Source organism: Diceros bicornis, chromosome 6 (genome assembly GCF_020826845.1).
Source record: "Diceros bicornis minor isolate mBicDic1 chromosome 6, mDicBic1.mat.cur, whole genome shotgun sequence".
NCBI lineage: Eukaryota > Metazoa > Chordata > Mammalia > Perissodactyla > Rhinocerotidae > Diceros > Diceros bicornis.
In genome coordinates this window covers 36045342-36064258 of record NC_080745.1, presented here as the reverse complement: position 1 = coordinate 36064258, position 18917 = coordinate 36045342, and the positions used below count along the sequence as shown (strand labels likewise).

At 54.1% G+C, this 18917-nt stretch overlaps 2 protein-coding genes across 9 annotated transcripts in view; one reads left to right on the top strand and one right to left on the bottom strand.

Moving 5' to 3' along the window:
• LOC131407141 (core histone macro-H2A.2) overlaps positions 1 to 1696 on the top strand; it is a 46840-nt gene extending 45144 nt beyond the window's left edge. Inside the window, exon 9 of the mRNA XM_058543286.1 lies at positions 920 to 1696. Coding sequence (XP_058399269.1) covers positions 920 to 1085 — 166 coding nt within the window. The 3' untranslated portion in view covers positions 1086 to 1696. The remainder of the gene's footprint in view (positions 1 to 919) is intronic.
• On the bottom strand, positions 1685 to 18242 carry AIFM2 (apoptosis inducing factor mitochondria associated 2). 8 transcript variants are annotated; one of them, XR_009220448.1, is made up of 11 exons: positions 18209 to 18242; positions 10995 to 11188; positions 10507 to 10622; positions 9018 to 9137; positions 8169 to 8261; positions 6151 to 6259; positions 5010 to 5162; positions 3631 to 3831; positions 3204 to 3378; positions 2557 to 2618; positions 1685 to 1982 (listed from the first exon to the last, which is right to left on the bottom strand). XR_009220448.1 is itself a non-coding variant. In XM_058543283.1 (10 exons), the coding sequence occupies exons 2-9, from the start codon at positions 11170 to 11172 to the stop codon at positions 3227 to 3229; spliced, it is 1122 nt and encodes a 373-aa protein (XP_058399266.1). In that variant the 5' UTR covers positions 11173 to 11188; positions 18209 to 18242; the 3' UTR covers positions 1685 to 1982; positions 3189 to 3226. The 8 variants fall into 8 exon arrangements, 7 of the variants coding, with proteins under 7 accessions (XP_058399266.1, XP_058399262.1, XP_058399263.1 ...); XM_058543283.1 differs by lacking the exon at positions 2557 to 2618 and having other exon boundaries at positions 3189 to 3378; XM_058543279.1 differs by having other exon boundaries at positions 1685 to 2618.
• Between the last annotated feature and the right edge of the window lie 675 nt (positions 18243 to 18917).

The following is an 18917-nucleotide window of genomic DNA, read 5'->3' as shown; positions in this document are numbered from 1 at the left end:
CACCTTCTCTCTTGAGATGCCCCTCTGTAACACAGATATGATTTACACTCTCAAGACATTCTGTTTGGAGCCAGGCGAAGGCTAAGAGGGAAATAATGAGCCTAGCTTCCTGCTGTAATCCTATCTCAACCTAAGCAATCAGCACTGGTCTCCACAGCCTGGGCCCAGAGGCACTTCAGGCTGGATTCTTTGCACAGCTGGGACCGCGTGCTATGATGTTCTGGACTGGGACTCTACATACAAGTGAGAAGAATTCATATTAGGCAAGGCACATCCTGGGCCTGCCCAAGGGGGCTTGGCAGCTGACCCCAAATGACACAATGGCTGTGTCCCTGGAGCATGGTGCCGTGGTCCAGCCTGGTGGATAGTTCTGTCACGGCTTCCTTGTGCTTGTGGCCCAGAGTCACCACTGCTGAAAGTACATTGGCACGTCCATATCAAGGTGCACTTGTGAGCATACATTTTTGCCCTTTAATAAACAATGTGTTTAGCCAACAAACCAGTTTTAAGGGAGCTAATAAAACCTATATTTGCTTTTTTTGAAGAATAGGTATTTTAAATGCTGCATTGGTAGTGTTTTTAAAGCCGAGCTCGACTTGAGTCAAGTGACATAGATTCAAGCACAGGGCACCACTCGCTGGTCAGTCCTATGACCTTGGCTAAAACCATGGCGCCTCTCTGGGTCAGCGTGGCACCTGTAAAGTGGAGACAACGTCCCCCTGCCTGTGCCCCTCCCAGGCTGCCCCTCTGACTAGGGTCAAAGAGCCCATGTGTGGACCAGCCTGCACATGGTGAGAACAAGGGCCCAGCGCCAAGGTAAGAAGGAAACACTTTGCCCCCCGACCCAGGCTCAGGGCAAAGTTACTCTGTGGGTCCCAGGGACCAAAGTGACATTGGCTCTTCTTTTCCTTTGGCCCAGAAACTGCTTCCCCAAACAGACAGCAGCCCAGGTGACCCTCAAAGCCATCTCTGCCCACTTTGATGACTCGAGCGCGTCCTCGCTGAAGAACGTCTACTTCCTGCTCTTCGACAGCGAGAGCATCGGCATCTACGTGCAGGAGATGGCCAAGCTCGACACCAAGTAGCCACCCCGTGCCCGCGGCTGCACTTGCCAACGGGAATCGGAGGAGAAGCAGAGTCAGAGAAGCGGGGTTTTATTTTTTAAAAGGAGAGAGGAAGGGTGACGGCAGGGGAGCGGAGGGTGGCAGAAAGGGAAGCGGGCAGCAGACTCCTGCCCGTGCAAGGACCCTCTGCATTTTATATTCTCGTTAAAAAGAGCCTCAGTCCGTAATAACCAGGTCTCCACCAGGGGTTCTTTCCATGTGTTTTCTTTCTGTTGTTTTAGAACTTTTTAAAAAAACAGACTTCGTTTTAGATTTATAGCATTGACTTGTACACACACATACAGAGAATCCTTTCAAAACTCTTCAACTCTTCTGTTTCTCCTTTCTGCAAGGAAAGAGGGCATGAACGGGACTTGGGCTTTGCTGGCTGGCTGTACTCGTGATGAGAAGAAAATGGGAAAGGCATCTCACTGGTGCTTTTCTTTTCTGTTTTAGTGACAACCCCCCTCCCCAATATCTGTAACTACTCCTACAAAGGTTTTGCTTCAGGCTTTTTTTTTTGTTTTTTGGGTTTTTTAAAGAAAAAGAAAATGAAAGAAAAAAAAATAAAAGATCCAGTGTCTTTCTTACAATATATTCTTTTATTGTAACATTTTCCTCGGTTTGGAAAACTGTGTCCCCAGGGGTAGACACTTCTAGAATGTTATAAATAGAACCAAGCCTGTCATTAATGGGCTGCGACTCCCACCATGCTAGGCCCCAGGTCAGACAGCACCAGAATGGCCTGTGTTTCTCAGGCGGCAGGTCCTGCTTCCAGAAGGGGAGCCTGGTTGACCTTGGTCCACAGGAACGGGGCCCTGGTGAAGCCTCCAGTGGGGTAGCCATCCTTCAGGAGAGAGGCACATGTCTCACGGAGGCCTGGGCAACAAAACGGAACAGACCTGGGCCACGGCCCAGACGGGACAGACTGAGAACCCTAGTGCGGCTGGTATCTGAGGACTCTGGCCAAGCACCTCACAAGGGGGCAGGGTGGGCAGGTCAGGGCCTGAATTTATTCACATGAACTCATCAACCACTTCGGCTATATTTAACCTATGTGGTCCACAACAGGCTCCTCCCGACTGGAAGTCTCTCCCAAGTAGAGGGGTCATTTATACGTCTTAACACAGCTGGTGGCCAGCTTTATTGCCACATGGCTGGGCCTCCAGATAAGTGACACTGGGGTTGGCCAGGAAACCACAAGCACAAAACCACAAAGGTTCCCACAGGGTCCCCTGCCCCCAGCTCGAGTTTTGTCCCTTACAGACTTGCCCATGACAGCAGCCTGGACGCACACAGGTTCACCCGCAGAACCTCGCTCTGCTCCCTGAATGTCAGCCAGATGGCAACCCACCCGAGAGCCACATTAGCTCAGCTGCCTTTCCTCGGACACCTCCAGCGGCTGGGCAGGCCAGGCTTTGTAAAAACTCACTCTCTGGTAGGATGGACTAACCAGGAGGGAAACTTTATCTGCCTCTTTCTTCTTATATGTAACCTCTAGTATATAACCAGGATCTAAAAAGGGAAATATAGAGGTTTCGTGAAGATTAAAGATTATAGGGACTAACAGTTTAAAATTAGGCTCCTATTAAGCGCTTGGGTGTTGCAGAATGTGTGGGCTTCCCCACTCCTGATGCGATGGGAGAGGTTGGGGTGCAGGCCATCTCCACCCCAGCCCCCCTTCCCTAGCTGGTCTCACTTGGCAGGCTCTCCTTCCTGCCCTCGCAGCCAGGATGCCAGCCACCAAGACACCCAGCTCTCTCCCCTAGCCTGAGAGCTCTGAATGCACACCCAGGTGCTCGCACACGCACACACAGGCACACGTGCACATCCAAGAGGCACCTGGGGGAGAGAAGGCCTGCTGTGCCCTCCCCAGGACCAAGTGAGCCATTCAGCCAGTACAACTGTCCAAACCCAGAAAGAATCCTCTAGGACATGTCTTTTTCAAGTGCCTCTCTCTCCTAGGTTTTGGTTTTCCATAAGTTGTGTTTCTGGTCAGTAAATCACTAGCGTTTTACTCCAGAAAAAGCGCTTTTGCCCTCAGGCACTTGTCAGGCAGGTGCCATTTGTCAACCATTCGTTCACCTGGCAGTGCAGTACCTCATCTCCCGCCCGGCCGCCCGTCAGGGTGGAGACTGCCGCATGGCTTTCCAGCTTGTGGAGATCAACAGGTCCCGGCTCTTGGCCAGCCGAACCATGAGCCGCCCCACGTAGAAGCCGCTGATCTGGCCCACGCCGTCATTTCTCCCCAGGGCCAGCAGGAACGTCAGCGAGCCTGCGGAGCAGAGACACACGCACAAACTAGAGTCCTGCCCAGCATTCATGGGCCTGCAGTTCCCAGAGCGCTACCCCTTCCCGGAGCCTTCAGTCTCAGGCCTGGAAAATGCATAAGACTTTTAGGAAGGTGGGTGAGTCCCTGATTTATTTTTAAAGAGCTCTAGGGGGATGTTTCTGTCACCAGCTTTGAGAGTTTGTTCTAGCAGTCAAAAAGGCTTCCCCACGTCTGACCCCCACTCTCTTCCCTCACCTGGCGTGTAGGCCTTGAGGGGCCTCTGCTGCGTGGAGTTGAGAATGTTGGTCACGGCCACATTGGCGTGGAGGCTGGCATGATAGGCCATCTTGGGCTCCTTCACGTCAGCGCAGTCGCCGATGGCGTAGATGTGGCTGTAGCCCTCCACCTGGAGATACTGGTTCACTCTCAGAGCACCATTGCTGGCCAGGCGGCCCTCTGCCGGGCAAAACCAACACCAAAACCAGCATCCTGAGCTGCCATGTTCCGCGGCCACCAGAACGCGGTGAAGATGAGCTCTGATGCGGGTCAGGCCACCCTCCAAGGTGAGCCTCCCACCTAACTGATTCCTGCCTGAAGTGCCCACCTCAGAACTCTTCCTGCAGAGGCAAGGTTACTATTCCAGGGCGGAAACTGGTCAGAAAGACAGCAAGTATCATTTTGTCTAATGCGTCTAACTCTTTCTAAGTTACCATGATTAACAACGATTAACTTACAATGATTAAGTTACAACTTAGCCAAGTCTTGAATTTCTTTCTGAACATGGATCATATTTTTAGGATAAATGTAGGGCTTTAATAAATGATAAACTGCTTTTCTTTTTAAGGGACTTAAAAGAATTCATCTTTGAAAATAGAACGTTAGGACAATCAGGTGTTAAATTCTGAGATCTCTTTTCACTATACGCTCTCAGTCCCACCCCACACAGGGCCTGGAGCAGCTCCCTTCTTCTGGGATCAGGTCATTCTTTCCTGCAGGACACAAAGCAGGAGCTCCTTGTCCAGGAAGGGTACGTGGGAATAGACGATGGGGACGTGGGGACACAGGCTTCTTGGAGCCTGAGAAGGAGCCACTGAATCTCCAGCTCACAGATGGTGGCCGTCCTCCACGCCCCCCACCTCCAGTTAGCTAGACAGTTCAACACTGAGCTTTAGAACACGGGCCACATTGTCGGCCCCGCTCCCAAATGGTCGTTCCAAGCTCAAGCGGCCAAACGTTTGGGTCAGGGTTTGGGGAGAGCAGTACACCTGTGAACAGAGAAAGACCTGACCTGGAAATTCCCCCACATCCATGTAGGAAGGAAAGTGACAGAAAACGGATCTTTTTCGTCTCTCTGAAACCTGATCCCATCTCTCATCACTAGGGGGCGGGCCCCGATTTTGGAAGATTTTGATCACTTTGGCCACCTTGGGCTAAGTCACGGTGGCAGCTGAGGAAAGCACAGCAAGAGTAGACCTGAACCTGGATTTCAAGTTTGATGTCACCATTCAGAAGAGACCAATAAGCTGCTGAGGTCGAGGGGGAAGGCAGGGAGGCGCCGATCCTGCAGGGCCTCCTTGGGCAGCTGGAGAGAGGCAGCAGCCTGGGAGCGGGCCACAGTGCAGCCTCCTGCTTACCAAACGTGCTGCGGTAGGCAGAGCTGTTGATCTTGATCCCATTGCAGACAATCACCAGGTTGGTGGCCACCTCCGTGCCTTTGTCCGTTTGCACTTTGATGCACTCTCGACACTCATTGAGAGGCAGCTCCTCCAGGTTACTCACCCGCTCACCTGTCAAGAGAGATCCGTGACCAGGAGGCTGGCAGAGGGTGGGCACATCATCAAGGCTGGGGAAGGCTGGAGACCCGTGGAAGCTGGGGAAGCCCTGGACTGCTGTGGCCCAACTAGGCAATCCCTCTACTCCCGCCTTCCCTCCCACCCTCCCAGTCCACTCTGCTGCCCCAAGAAGCACAATCTGGACATCTGGCCCCAAGAGATCCAATGGAAGGAAAGTTCCACGAAGCAATTTGGGCAAGTGAGGCTGAGTTTCCCAAGAAGTTCTGGGAAAAGCTATTTGAGGAAAACCTCAACCACACCCCCCTGTCAGCTACACCACCCTAACCAGGCAGAACGAGCTCTCCGGGCACACTCCCAACAAAGGTGAGAGCAAGAAAAGTAAGAAGCCAGCCCACTCTCCTCACCACCTGAGAGTAAAGGTGGTCACAGCACTGCACAGCTAGTTACAAGGGGACCGGGAGCCAGGAGGGGCTTTCATAGAACAGACACCCGCCTCCACACCACAAAAAGCAAGGAGGTCACGTCACTGGGGTTAGAGCCCCACTCTCTAACATGCTGGGTGGATCTCTTCCCTCCCGCTCTGGATGCGAGCCACACTCCTCACTACCCTCAAAATACAAACCTATTCTCTCTACCACAGAGACATAATTCAGGTCAAATCCTTGAGATGCTTTCTTTTTTTAATCATTCAACAAATAAGTACTACCTGTATGTACTGTGTCCAAAGCAACAGCCAGGACAGTGCTGCCTCCATAGCATCGAAATCCCATAAGTACCAAGCCCTCCGCCCTGCCCGAGGACAGACACAACCTCCAGCTGGACAGCAAGGCTCTAACGGGCTTTGTTCAAGCCCAGGACACAGGGACCACCTAGGGATGAGAACAGTCACCCTCAAGCTGGAGGCAGTGACGAAGCCTCGGAGCCAAATCTCACCAGGGCGGGAGAGGGGCGGGGCGGGGGAGAGGAGGGGACTTGCACATACTCAGCAGCAGCTGCACGCCTTTCCGGAGCAGGATCTCCTTCGCTTCCTGCCGGACACAGGGCAGGAGCTCCTTGTCAGCGAGGGCCATTTGGGAGTGAATGAGAGTGACCTGGGGACAAACGACCACAGGGCCTGAGAAGGAGCCTCTGAGTCTCCTCACACAAAGAGGCTTAAAAACACATCAGTCGCCTCCTCCACCTCCTCCCCTGCCTCCAGTTTACAGGCGAGGAAACTGAGGCCCCGGAGAAGTAATGTGCCCAACGTCAGAACAGTTAACAGCAAGCTGGGCTGGAGCCCACGCCTCCTGGTCTAGGATTCTTTCAGCTCCAGCCTGTCCCCGGGACCTGACGACCACGAACGCACCAGTGCTCCACAAGCCACACTCCACCCGGGGCCATGTGGGAAATTATTTTCAAGCCTCCTTGGGCACTTATAATTATGCAGTCTATATATAAACCATTGACATCCTAACTATAAATCAAGCTGACATTTACATTAAGGCTGGTTCTAAAATTGGTGCCTCCAGGCACATCTACTTGCTGTCTGGGTCAGCACAGGGCAGTGGGGGGCAGCCTAGAATGACGTTCAAAGCTTGGGCTTTGAAATCAGACTGCCTGGGTTGGAATCCCATCTCAGATACTCGGACACTTCCCAAAGACTCAGTAGAACAGGGATTACAGTCCCAGTCAGAGGAATTTTGTAATGACAAAATGAGAAAACATGTTTAAAGCACATAACTCAGCACAGACTGAGTCCTTAGTAAAGGGTGGCTACTATGGCTCTTATCTGTTTACTAATTATAAACATATGGAAATTATACTGAGTTACTTACTACTTCTGACTGGTCTTTACCCATAAATCAAAATTACACTTTGTTATATCAATCACTATAATAATTTCCAATGATTTGTCAGAGAACAGCCATATAATTAAATTAGCCCATATCGATCTTACTTTTCAAAACCAACCTGCCTTTGCCTAGGGAAAAAGAACCATCCACAGGCCCCGTGTGGCTCTCAGAAGCTGATCTGGCATCAGCTGCAAGCAAGCTGTTGCCTCGAGTACCTGTAAATACCAATCATCACTCAGCGCCTCACCGAGCCTTACGACCTGCCAGGATGTTCTCTTTTTCTCCAGGTCACCAGGCAGGAACTCTGTCCCTCCATCATTAGACTGGAATAGGGCCACCCTACCGTGGGCAGGAGGCAGCACTGGCCAGTCCTTCCCTAGCATAAGCAGTCGAGGGGCTGCACTGCAGGCTCCCTTCACTGTCACAGGGCATGGACCACCATGTGGCTGTCCAGGACAAGGGCTACCATCGCTTAAGGAACAGAAAAGCTGCTGCTCGCCCCAGACAAAAAACCAACTTAGGGTGTCTTTGACCAAGTTAGTCATCACCAAGAAGAGGTCATCAAAGTCTCCATTTATGAGGCCGGCCCAATGGCGTAGCAGTTAAGTTCTCAAGTTCTGCTTTGGTGGCCTGGGGTTCCCCGGTTCGGATCCTGGGCATGGACCTACTCACCACTCATCAAACTATGCTGCTGCAGCATCCCACATAGAAGACCTAGAAGGACCTACGACTAGGCTGTACAACTAGGTACTGGGGCTTTGGGGAGAAAAAAGAAAAAGAGGAAGATTGGCAACAGATGTTAGCTGAGGGCCAATCTCCCTCAAAAAAAAAGTCTTCATCTATATCACAAAGGTGGAACACTGCAGGGGACACCGGAGTTAACCTTTTGTGAGGTGTCTCCCCTGGGTTTGATCCTCCCGGGTTGGACCAGAGGGCAGGACCCCTCACTGAATCAGGACACACCCTGGCTCTCCAGGAAAAATTCCCGGCAGAATAGGCCTTCGGGGGATTCCCCAGTGCAGAGAGCAGAGAGCAGGAGACTGAAACACAGCCCCCACTCTCTGCTAAGGGAGCTCCACCTCCCGGCCCTGAGCAAATTCCTGACGTTCACTAGACAATGCAGAAAGAAGCCATGGCTGAGAGTTCAAAGCCAACGCTGCTAGCCCACCTCCTTCTCGGGGTAATCTGTCTTAACCTCCGCCGCCATCTCCACTCCCGCAGAGCCTCCTCCCACCACCACGATGGACTGTGCGCGCTGGACCTGGGGAAGAGAGAGATGCAAAACACACCCTCAAATCCGCCCTGCCCCAGGGTGCAGCCGAGGGGGTGGGTTCCTCAGGCAAAGAGCGGTAGAGAACCCTTTCCAAACGTGCAATCAGATGTGCTTCCTAGGGCCAGGCACTTGCGGGCTGTCTCCCTGCATTTTCTCACTCGGTTCTCACGACAGCCCCATGAGGCAGGTTTCACCACCTGCCCACCTTCCGGACAACCATGGCCCGCATCTGCGTGAGTTCAAAGCCCAGGTTCCTAACCGCCACCCTAACGTCTGCTCATGGCTGTGCAAGAGGCTCCGGGCTTCTCAGCATCTTTGCAGAGAGGGAAGGACCCGCCTTCGTCAGGCAGCAGCACTCCCCTGGGGATCCTGCTGTGGGCCTCCATTCCTCTGTTCAGGGGTGACAGCAGGCCCCGGCCCACCCCCCCCCCGGACCCTCGTGAAAACTGACTGTGGATCCAAGCCTGCTCTACAAAACACAAAGCCCTGGGCAAACAGGAGCCCCAAGAGGGGTGAGTCAGGTCGCACCAATCACTACATGAGCAGGCCGGGGGTGCTCACGCCCAGACCTCAAGGACGGGTCCAAAGGCCTCCCCCCGGGACCTTGTTCTAGTCATCCTCCACCTTTACGGCTGCTGTTGCAGCCCCGAACACCTCCCAGGGGTCTCCCTGCTGCGGCCCCAGGTGTCACCACTGCTGTCCCACTCTCCCAGGGGGCCTGCCCCTGGTCAGGGGGCAGCTCACCTGCCTCACCATGTCCTCGTAGAGCTGGATGGCAACTTGCTGGCTGGAAACCTGGTTAAACTTGCCAGGGAAGAGCCCTGTGCTACCCGTGGCCAGGATAAGATGCGAGAAGGGCAGGGCCTGTGAGGGGCAGGGGAAAGAAAGGTGAGGGCGGGCCTGGTGTCTGCGTCCAACCCCAGGCCCAGTGGGCAGGGGCACCAGATGGGAGAGGTCCCTCTGGGCACACCAAGCAGCCCTCCTTTGAGAGGAGCAAAACCATCACACTGGTTAGGCCAGGGGGTGGCCCTTGAACCCAGGAAATACCTAAGGGAGCAGATTTTACCTCCTGCCAGAGCCACCCAACGTGGAAACAGGCGGGTGAGCTCCCCACAGTGGGGGACCAGCAAGCAGGGGACAGCAAACTGCTCGTGGGGAAGAAGCAGGATGCTAGCCTCCAACGTGGAGTTAGTTTAGAACTGCCAAGGTATTTCAGAAGCAACTTCCCCCTGCCCCGCAAAAAAAAAGGAAGGACAGGAGAGCGGGAGAGAAATCCTGTTTGGAGCCCGAATATATCAAGTTGACAAAACCAGAGCTGCTCTGATGGGAGGAGGACTGGAGGGTCTGTATCCCACTCAGTCCCCTCTCCCCCAGCGGAGGCCTGAGATGCCCTCATGGACCCTTCCAGGACTCTGAAAAGCACAGCCCAAAGCCACAGCACAAGGAGACTCACAGTAATCTTTCCCCCCGGGAGATTCTCGGGCCATAAAGTCAATTCGAGGAGGTCTGGTTCGCACTAAATCGCATACTCACTGAGGACAGGAATTGTGTTCCCTTTTTCCAACCCCCCAAGCTTTGAACGGAGTAGAGGGCCAGGCTGGAGGTGACCCTCAATACGACGAGTGGGCTGGTGGCAGCTCACTGATGGCACTCAAGTGACTACACGTATATGCCAGGCCCCGCCCTCTACCCGGGCTGAGGAATGCACAGATGCGTGAAGGAAACCTCTGCCCCTAAAGACTTCCCAATCCAGGGGATCATGTGTGTGGCACCCTTTGATTCTAGAAAGCGAGGAGGGCCCACCTGGCCGGGCCTGGTTCTGGTCCGGGACACTGGCTTTCAGAGTGTGGGCTCTGGGGTGAGACTGCCTTGGTTCAAATCCTAGCTGAGTCTCTTACCAACTGGGGGATCCTGGGCAAGCCACTGAGCCTCTCAGTAAAGTGAGGCTACACCACCTCCCTCACAGAGTCATGGTGGGCATTAGATTATGTAAGGCTTACAACTGGGCTTGGCATACAGGAATGTCTGCCACCACACTCCTGTGGCTGCTGTGGTCAGGCCTTTGCTTATGAGGAATCTGCTACCTGCCTAGCACTGAGCAGGGCTTGGGGGCCACAGACGACTCTCTTGACCCTTGAGGAGACCCGCCCAGGTCTCCTTTCACCAGCAGCCTCGTCCTCCAGAGGGCCTCCTGAAGACCACTGATGGACGGCTCAGCACCCGCTGTGCTCACCTCCCCATCCTCGAGCAGCACCTTCTGATTCTTCAGGTCTATCTCAACCACCAGGCCCTGCCGGAAGCTCTCCCCGAAGGTCACCGAGTAGGAAATGAATGTCTTTTTGGCAAACCCTGGAGAATGGACACAAAGGAGGTCACAGTGTAAAACTGGGCTGCCCACGGTAGGCCAGAGTAACTCAGAACCTTTCCTGAGCTGCATGCCAACAGGGGCGCCCTTGGCCAAACAGCTGGGCCAATGGTCTGTCCGGGGTACCATTACCCCATAAAGTGCCAGCTGGGGCCTCAGATCCTTAGGGAAGCTCAAGCTCTTACTTCTGGGGCCTTGACATGGTAGCTGCTTAAGGGCAGTGACCTTGAGATTCTCCGGCGTTCGTCTAACTATGGAATTTAGGCACCTTGCCCTAAGCGGAGAAAAGCATTCCCAGACCCACAGCAGGGACAAGACCATTCTCACGAAGAAAGCCCCAGAAAAGAGCCCGTTACCACTCTCCACGGAGGCCCGAAGGGCTGCCACGTTGTGATGGAAGGAGTCCTTCATATCCACCAGCACGAAGGGGATGCTGAGTGCCTGCAGCTTGCTGGCGGCCGCGATCCCGCCGAAGCCCCCGCCCACGATCACCACGTGCACAGCTCCCACGTTCATCGAGACCTGGGACCCCATCTCGAACCAGACACTGCTGGGATAGGAAGAGAGACCACACGGGAGTCAGGGGGCTCGAGGGCCGGGAGGGCTGGGGTGAGCCCACGGCGAGAAAGGCCTCGAATGCCAAGACTTGATCTTTTTAAATTATGTAATTGTCTATTAATGAAATTCCAATTTTGTAAAATTTGAATTAAATTCTAAAGAACAAGGGGTATCCTATTTCCATCCCATCCCCCAACCACCCAGTTCCCTTCTCCAAGGCTTCCACTGTTACCAAGTTCATAAGAATCCTTCCAGAGATATTCTGTGCACCCAGTCATGATGATGTTTTGCACATATTAAACAAACTGTTCTGTACTTTTTTTCACTCAATATATCTGTCCACTCAACAACATACATTAATTGAGCTCCTGCTCTTTGCCATGCTCAGTGCTGTGGATCCTGTGGTCAGAGAGACAGACAGACAGATATGGTCCCTGCCCTTGTAAAGGGCTTGCAAACTCAAAAGGCCAGGTGGATGGTGCAGATGTGGGAAGCTGGACAGGTGCACAGTCACAAGAAAGGGGGGGCACACCTGTGGGGAACTGGCGAGCACAGGCCACTCTAGAAGAACTAAACAAAATTCTTCAGGCACTGCACTAGGGAAACACGGTGACCAGATTCTGCCCAGCTCACAGGTCACCAGCGTGAGCTCCAGGTCTAAGGAGATCAATTAGCAAGTGTGACAATCAGCCTGCAAAACAGGATGTGGTGTGACTAAGGCCATGACAGTGGGGTGGGGAGGAGGGGCCTGCAGTGGGCAGGTCATTCCCCTGAGCATTCCTGGGACAGCGAATGTACACTGGGACTGTTGCACGACACTCCCCAGGAGACCGGGGGACGGAAGAAATGTCTCCCAGGAGAAGAAACAGCACTGGTTAAGGACCTCAAAGGAACGTCTGCTGGTAAGAAAGAGGGCTGAGGAGCAGCCCTGATCACGCAGGCTCCAGTGAGAGGGGGAGGAGGAGCAAGGTCCAGGTCGATGCCCGGGACAGGGCAGCTGCCGTCCAGGAGTGTCTGCAGAGGGCAGAGGGTCAGGTCTGCAGGCCAATGCGGCCCAGGCTCACACTCACACGTGGACGGGGGCAGCCTGACCAGTTCCCAGCAAACTGAAAACAAACCTTGGTTGAGTCTCTGAGGAGCTAAAATCCGAGAACCCTTGGCCCAGAGCCAGACACTGGAGACATCTGAGGGAGAGGACAGCGTTGGGCTGGGTCACTAGACGCTAAACCACTGAGCAGAGGAAAAAGGAGAAGGTAGCAAAGTTTGCCTGGGCTTCCCCCAGCCAGCCTGGGAGGCTGTGTACCAGGCTCGCCCTCCAACAGGCCCGGGTCACCTGCTGCACCCCGGAGCCTGCCCCCACAGAGGGCCGAGGGGCTGGCCTGGGGCCGTGTCCCCAACCCAGCTTAACCCCAGAGAAGGACGCTCATGATGCAGGCCTCAGGGCTCTCTGGGGTCGGAGCCCAGCTGTCTGAGGAGCAATCTTGCCTGCAACTGAGATCCTGAGATCAGGTGAGGGATTGCTGGGAGATGCTGGCTCAGGGGCAACAGGCAATCAAACCTCTTGGCCTGTGCCCGGCTCTAACGGGACGCAGCAATAAACCAGGCCACCAGGGGAGAGACGCAAAGGAAAGAAAGAAAGCTCACACCGCAGAGAAAGCAGCAAGAGAGGCCCAACAGCTGCAGTGGGCTTCAGGGAGGAGTGGTTCACAGTGGGGGATGGCAGAGGGGGGAAAGGAAGGAAGAACTGGACTCAGGCCAACCTTGAAGGACACACAGCAAGCTGCCAAAAGGCTCGACGGAGCAGCAGGTTCCAGCCCATCTGGAACCCTCTCGGGTGACACCACAGCAGCTGGAAGGCCACCACTCTGTCCTGTATCATCTGTGTGGCCTGGGCACAACCCCTCCCTTCTCTGGGCCTCCATCTACCCCTGTCGTGGGAGGGGACACCTTGAGATGTCCTTGCACACACAGGTTTCCAAAACATGGAGGCCCCCAAGATGGTCCCAGATCTTCCCACACTATGGGGGCAGCTTATGGTTGGACCTCCAGGCACTGTCCTCATAGTATTTGAATGCCCATTGCCTAATTTCTCCCCTGGGAAGGGAGAACCCGGGCAAGGGAGGGCAGATCTGGCACAGGAGACTGGAGGGAATTTAACTTTGCTCCTCATTGGCTAAACGGTCCCCATTGCATTGAGGCTTGTGCCTTCTACCCATTTTACAGATGAAGACACTGAGCCCTTAGCAGGGCTAGGACCAGGACAAGTCCCTAGCAAGCAGTGCCACCTTCACTGCTCCAGGCCCTCAGAAAGTTGTCCAGAGCTGGTCACGTAAGTGTTCATCAGGCTGAATCTGCCAAGTGGGCCAGAAGGAGAAGGTCTCCTGGGGGCCAGGACCCAAGAGAGCCCAGAGGCCCAGCCAGAGGTCAGGAGTGGACACCAGGAGCTCAGCAGGGCCTGGGAATGTGGCAGGCGATGAGGCAGGCTATGGACGCGGTACATTTCACCTGCCCCGTTCAGCACGGCCCCCTCTGTGCCAGCCTGCCCTCGGGGCCAGCAGCCAGCGAGGAGGTCAGGAAAACACTCAGCAAGTTCTGCTTCCAAGCTGGCTGGGCACAGGCCCAAAAGAGGCTACACAGCTTGTTGGGGAGAGGGGGTCCACCATGGGTCAGGTCACACTGGACAGCTGGGGCCAGGGGCCTTCTCCACAGAGGGATCAGCTTAGGCCAAGAAGTCCAGTGGCAGAGAGGGAAGGGAGTGGGAGGAGTTCAGGGAACAAGGTGGGGAGGTCAGGAGAGTAGGTGATGGGGCCAGCACACACAGGGGGTCTGTTACAGCAGGGCAGCATTCAGCCCTACATGTTCGCAGCTCTAACCACCAGGCCCACCCTGAGCCCCTCACAGGGTCTCCTTCCTGCAGAAGAGAGAAAGCCAGGTGATTCCAGCACAGGCCTGATGGGTAGTGGGTTGGCCAAAGGAGCTGAACCCCTGCTCCCTCAACACCACAGAATCATCAACCGGCTTCTCCAAAGGGCAAACCTTGGCCCCACCCAACTGCACACACCTCTCAATGAAGGCAAACTGCTTCTCTGGAGTTCCCAGTGGTAGGTCTGAGGCCTGAGGGCACACCCAGGCCCATGAGGGGCTGCCATAGCTGGGCCAGGGGAGGGGAGGCACTTTTACACTCCAAGCCTCCTGAGGCCTCTCCGGGAATCTGCTCTTCTCTCTCCTCTACTGACCTCTGATACTCCCACTTGGGGAACGGGGGGCTGGCGGCTCTCCAGCAGATTCCACCCTCCTCCTCAGCAGCCTCCCTTGCCCAATACGCTTGGACACGCCAACTCTCCTTTGGCTCTTCCAGTGCCAAGTCTTGCCTGACCACCGAGGACAACTGGACTTCCCTCTGCTCAGCCACGACCTGCTTTGCCAGACACCTAAACCATGGGCTTCAGCCATACACCCTGTAGGTGCTCAAAAAGCATGTGCGCAATTGATGATGTTGGATTATATGTTCTAATGTAGTAATAAGCTGGGCAAACAGCCTCAATCAATGGGAGAATCCATCAATCAATGGAACCCTCCATCAATGGGAGACTACAGGATACACTATTATACACCCATAAAATGGAATATTCTGGAGCCATTTGTTTTTGGAGTGGATGATTTACCCATGATTTGTCCACATCCCTAGAATGTACAAGAGCAAGAGTGAACCATAATGTAAACTACGGTCTTCGGGTGATTATGTCAATGTAGGTTCGTCAACTAACAAATGGACCACTCTGATAAGTGATGTTGACAATGGGAGAGGCTATGCATATGTGGGGGCGGGGGATAGACGGGAAATCTCTGTACCTTCTCCTCAATTTTGCTGTGAACCTAAAACTACTCTAAAAAAGGTAAAGTCTTAAAAAAAATTTTTGTTCACAAAAAAGTCAAGTAATAGAACAGCATGTAGTGGGGCCGGCCCCGTGGCCTAGCAGTTAAGTGCGCGCGCTCTGCTGCTGGCGGCCCCAGTTCGGATCCTGGGCGCAGACCGATGCACCGCTTGTCAGGCCCTGCCATGGCAGCGTCCCACATAAAGTGGAGGAAGATGGGCACAGATGTTAGCCCAGGGCCAGCAAAAAGAGGAGGATTGGCATGGATGTTAGCTCAAAGCTGATCTTCCTCACAAAAAAAAAAAAAAACAGCATGTAGAGCCTAATCACACTTATGGACATCACGCACATGCACGTAATGATCACAGCAGCTGGCGTTCACTGCTTTTTCTTTGCACTGAGTAGCCGTGGGTTTTTCTCCTCATCTTTGAAAGAAGTTCAGTAACTTGCTCAAATTCAATCCTCAACAGTCTGACCAGATCTGCGCTCTCAACCAAAACGCTAATAGTGGTCGCCAGGTGATGTTTTTACTTTCTTCTTTGAGCATTTTTTTTGTATTGGTTGAATATTTTAAAATGAGCGTGTCATTTTTACAGAAATAATAAAGCTTTAAAAACAGGGCAGACTTTCTACTATCTAATTTTTTTAAATTGAGATATTATTCATATATTCTAAAATTCACTATTTTCAAGTGACAATTCAGTGGTTTCTAGTTCATTCATAAAGTTGTACAACTATCACCACAATCTAATACCAGAATATTTTCATCACTCCCCAAAAACACCCTACATCCATTAGCAGTCACTCCCCATGCTCTCTTCCCTCCAGCCCCTGGCAACCCCTAATCTTTCTGTCTCTGTAGATTTGCCTATTCCATACCTTTTGTGTCTGGCTTCTTCCACTTAGCATAATATTTTCAAGATGCATCCAAGCTATAGCATATATCACTGTCTCATTCCTTTTCATGGCTGAGTAATATTCCATTGTGTAGCGAGACCACCTTTTGTTTACCCATTCATCAGTTGATGGACATTTGGGTTGTCTCCACCTTTTGGCTATTATGAATAGTGCTGCTATGAACATCTGTGTACAAGTTTTTGTGTGAACATATGTTTTTAATCCTCTTGAGTATATATATATACCTAGGAGAGGAACTGCTGGGTCCTATAATAACTCTAGATTTAACTTTTTGAGGAACTGCCAAACCTACCATCTGATTTTGAACTGAACATCAAGCCAAGGGGGAGAGTACAGAGAATCTTAACTAAATCTGCCTAAAAGAAGGTCCAAGAAAACACATCCTCATTGCCCGGCAATGCTTAAGTAATTGTACCTTTGCCCCCTCCCCCAACACACACACACACAATCTGGTTTACACTCAGATTTTTTCAGTAAATCCTGTTTTCTCTGCCAAAGAGACCCAGCCTGATCCCAGGCGGATTCTTCTCTAATAATACAGACCCGGGGCTTTTAGGAACCTAATGAAAAACCAGGAAGTTACATTTATGCCAAAGCTGTAGAGAGGTCACGCCTCAGAGATGTACAGCAGGAACCATGTGGGTTCTGCTCAAAGCAAGGACGTGGCCCCAGCACTGCTTCATAGAGATTACAAATAAAACATGTGGCTTTTTGAGTCATCACTGGTGACACCGACGGTAGGTTTCCACAGCCATGTTTCCAGAGTGGCTGTCCTGGATGAGAGGACAGCTAGAGTGTGACTCCAAGCCCCATGAACATGCCGTCTCCACCCGGGGGGAGGGGTGGGCCACCTCCCTCACTGGACACTGGGACCAGGCTGAGAGTGGGCATTCCGGGGCCAGCCCCCCAGGGAAGACAGGCTAAACATAACTCAAAAAAAGACCAATTTCTGAAATGGACTCTAAGCCTGAAGAGGGGGCTGTCCTTTCATGCCCCAGGAGAGGGCAGCTCTGAGCAGACAGGCTCATTCGGGTGTCATAGACACTCCCGGCCCGAAAACCTAGGCCATGAAACTTGTCCATTCTCCTGAGAGCCGGTCACTTTGTGGCTACCTTAACATCCCCAGGGTCTGCTCATTGCCTATGTCTGGACCCTGGCTTCCTCATTTCAGCACCAGACCGTGACCAGGCTGGCCCTGGAGTATACCGGCTCTGCCCCACTCCACCGCTTAACCGCTGGGTCCTGACCAAGGCCGGGCCCTCCTCTCCTCCCCTGGAATGGAGGCATTCCAGATGCAGGGTTACACACACTGCTCCTTGGAGGGGTCCTCTCTAGGTGCTAGGGTGAGGGCAGGTGGGGTCTGAGAGCGTGGGGCGTGTGCACAGGAATACACACACACACACTAGAACCTGAGCAGGCTTCCCTGTTATTTCACATATTTATATATTTCTCCTGATGGCCTTTGAACACAAGGCGCAGAGCTGGGACACCTAGAAGCCCCTTCCCAAACTATGTCTGACCCTCTGGCCTGTGCCTGTCCTCCCGGGGGACCATGAGCTCCCAAGCGCCTCACCCCTCCCCACTCCCACAGTACATCCCAGGGTCAGAGACTCCTGTTGGAGGGGAAAGGCTGGCTGTGTTTAGTGCGTGGTGGTGGAAAGCAAGCTCCCGGTGGAAAGTAAACACGGTGGATTTCCGGCGTCCCAGGCTTCCCCAGCCCCGTCAGAGTTAGTTCAGCGATCCTTTGTCCCCGTGGAACCTGGGCTTCGTAGAGGGGAGAAGCGGACCTCCTAGTGCCCCGGAGCCTATGGACACTCGGGTAACCCAGGCATTTTCCTCCAAGAGACGGAGGCTTTCCCCCTGCCTGTGACACCAGCTTCCACCCGGCGGCGACCCTCGGAGCACTTCCAGACACGGGGGGCAAGCCTGTCTTACCTGGTAAGACTTAGCAGGGATTTCGGGGGGCGGACGGGGAGGGGGGCGAGTTTGCCCCGCCCTCGCCAGAACAAACCTCCCTGGCTTGTGTTTCGGGGGAACTGGGGTGGTGCAGGCCTGAGCCCTGTACCTTAGACGACCACTCTTTCCCCCAAAAGCCACAATCCGGCGCACCGACCTCCCGACGCCGCCCGTTGCGTGTTCCCGGCCCCGGCGCGCCCCTGCGCCGGGCGTCTGTGGGCCCTGCGGGCGCGGGGCCCCGAGAGCCCGCCCGGCGCCCTCACCTGCCGGCCGCCGCCCGCCGCTCCGGCTCCGGCGGGCCGCTCCCGTTACCGCCGCGGGTCCCCGGCCCCTCCCGGGCCGGCGTGACTCAGCGCGCGCCCGCCCCCAGCCCAGGCCACGCCCCGGCGGGCCCCCCGGGAACTGCGGCCGCCCGCGCGCCCCGCCCGCCTGGCCGCGAGCCCACGGTGGGGCAGACGCCCCCGAGGCCGTGCCGCGGCCCCGCGCGAGCCCTCGGAGCCCCGAAACGCCTTCTGGCGTAGCTCACAGTTCTGCCAGACATGTTTCAAGCCTCCGGGACCTCAGAGCGCGGGCCCCCGGGCGCTGACTCTGCGACCTCGGGCGGATTACCAACCTCCTGCCTTCACGCATGTGAAGAATAATCCCGCAGACCCAGTTGAGCACCCACTGTATCCCTGGCGCCTTGCTAGGTGCTGGGGGATAAAATGGAGAACAAAACAGGCATGGTTTCTGCTTCCGTTGAGGTGATAGCCCGGGAAAGACAGATATTAAACAACGAACAAACAAAAGCATGTATTGCTAATTGCAGTAGGAAAGACTAGGGGCAAAGGCAGGGTGCCAAGGCCTCTCTCCAAGGGTGAGAAGGAGTTAGCCATGGGCAGAGAGGAGGCAAGGGTGCTCTGGGTGTGCAGTGACACAGAGGCAGGACAAAGAGCTGGGGGCCGGGGCATTGCAGAGGTGGCCAGAGGCCAG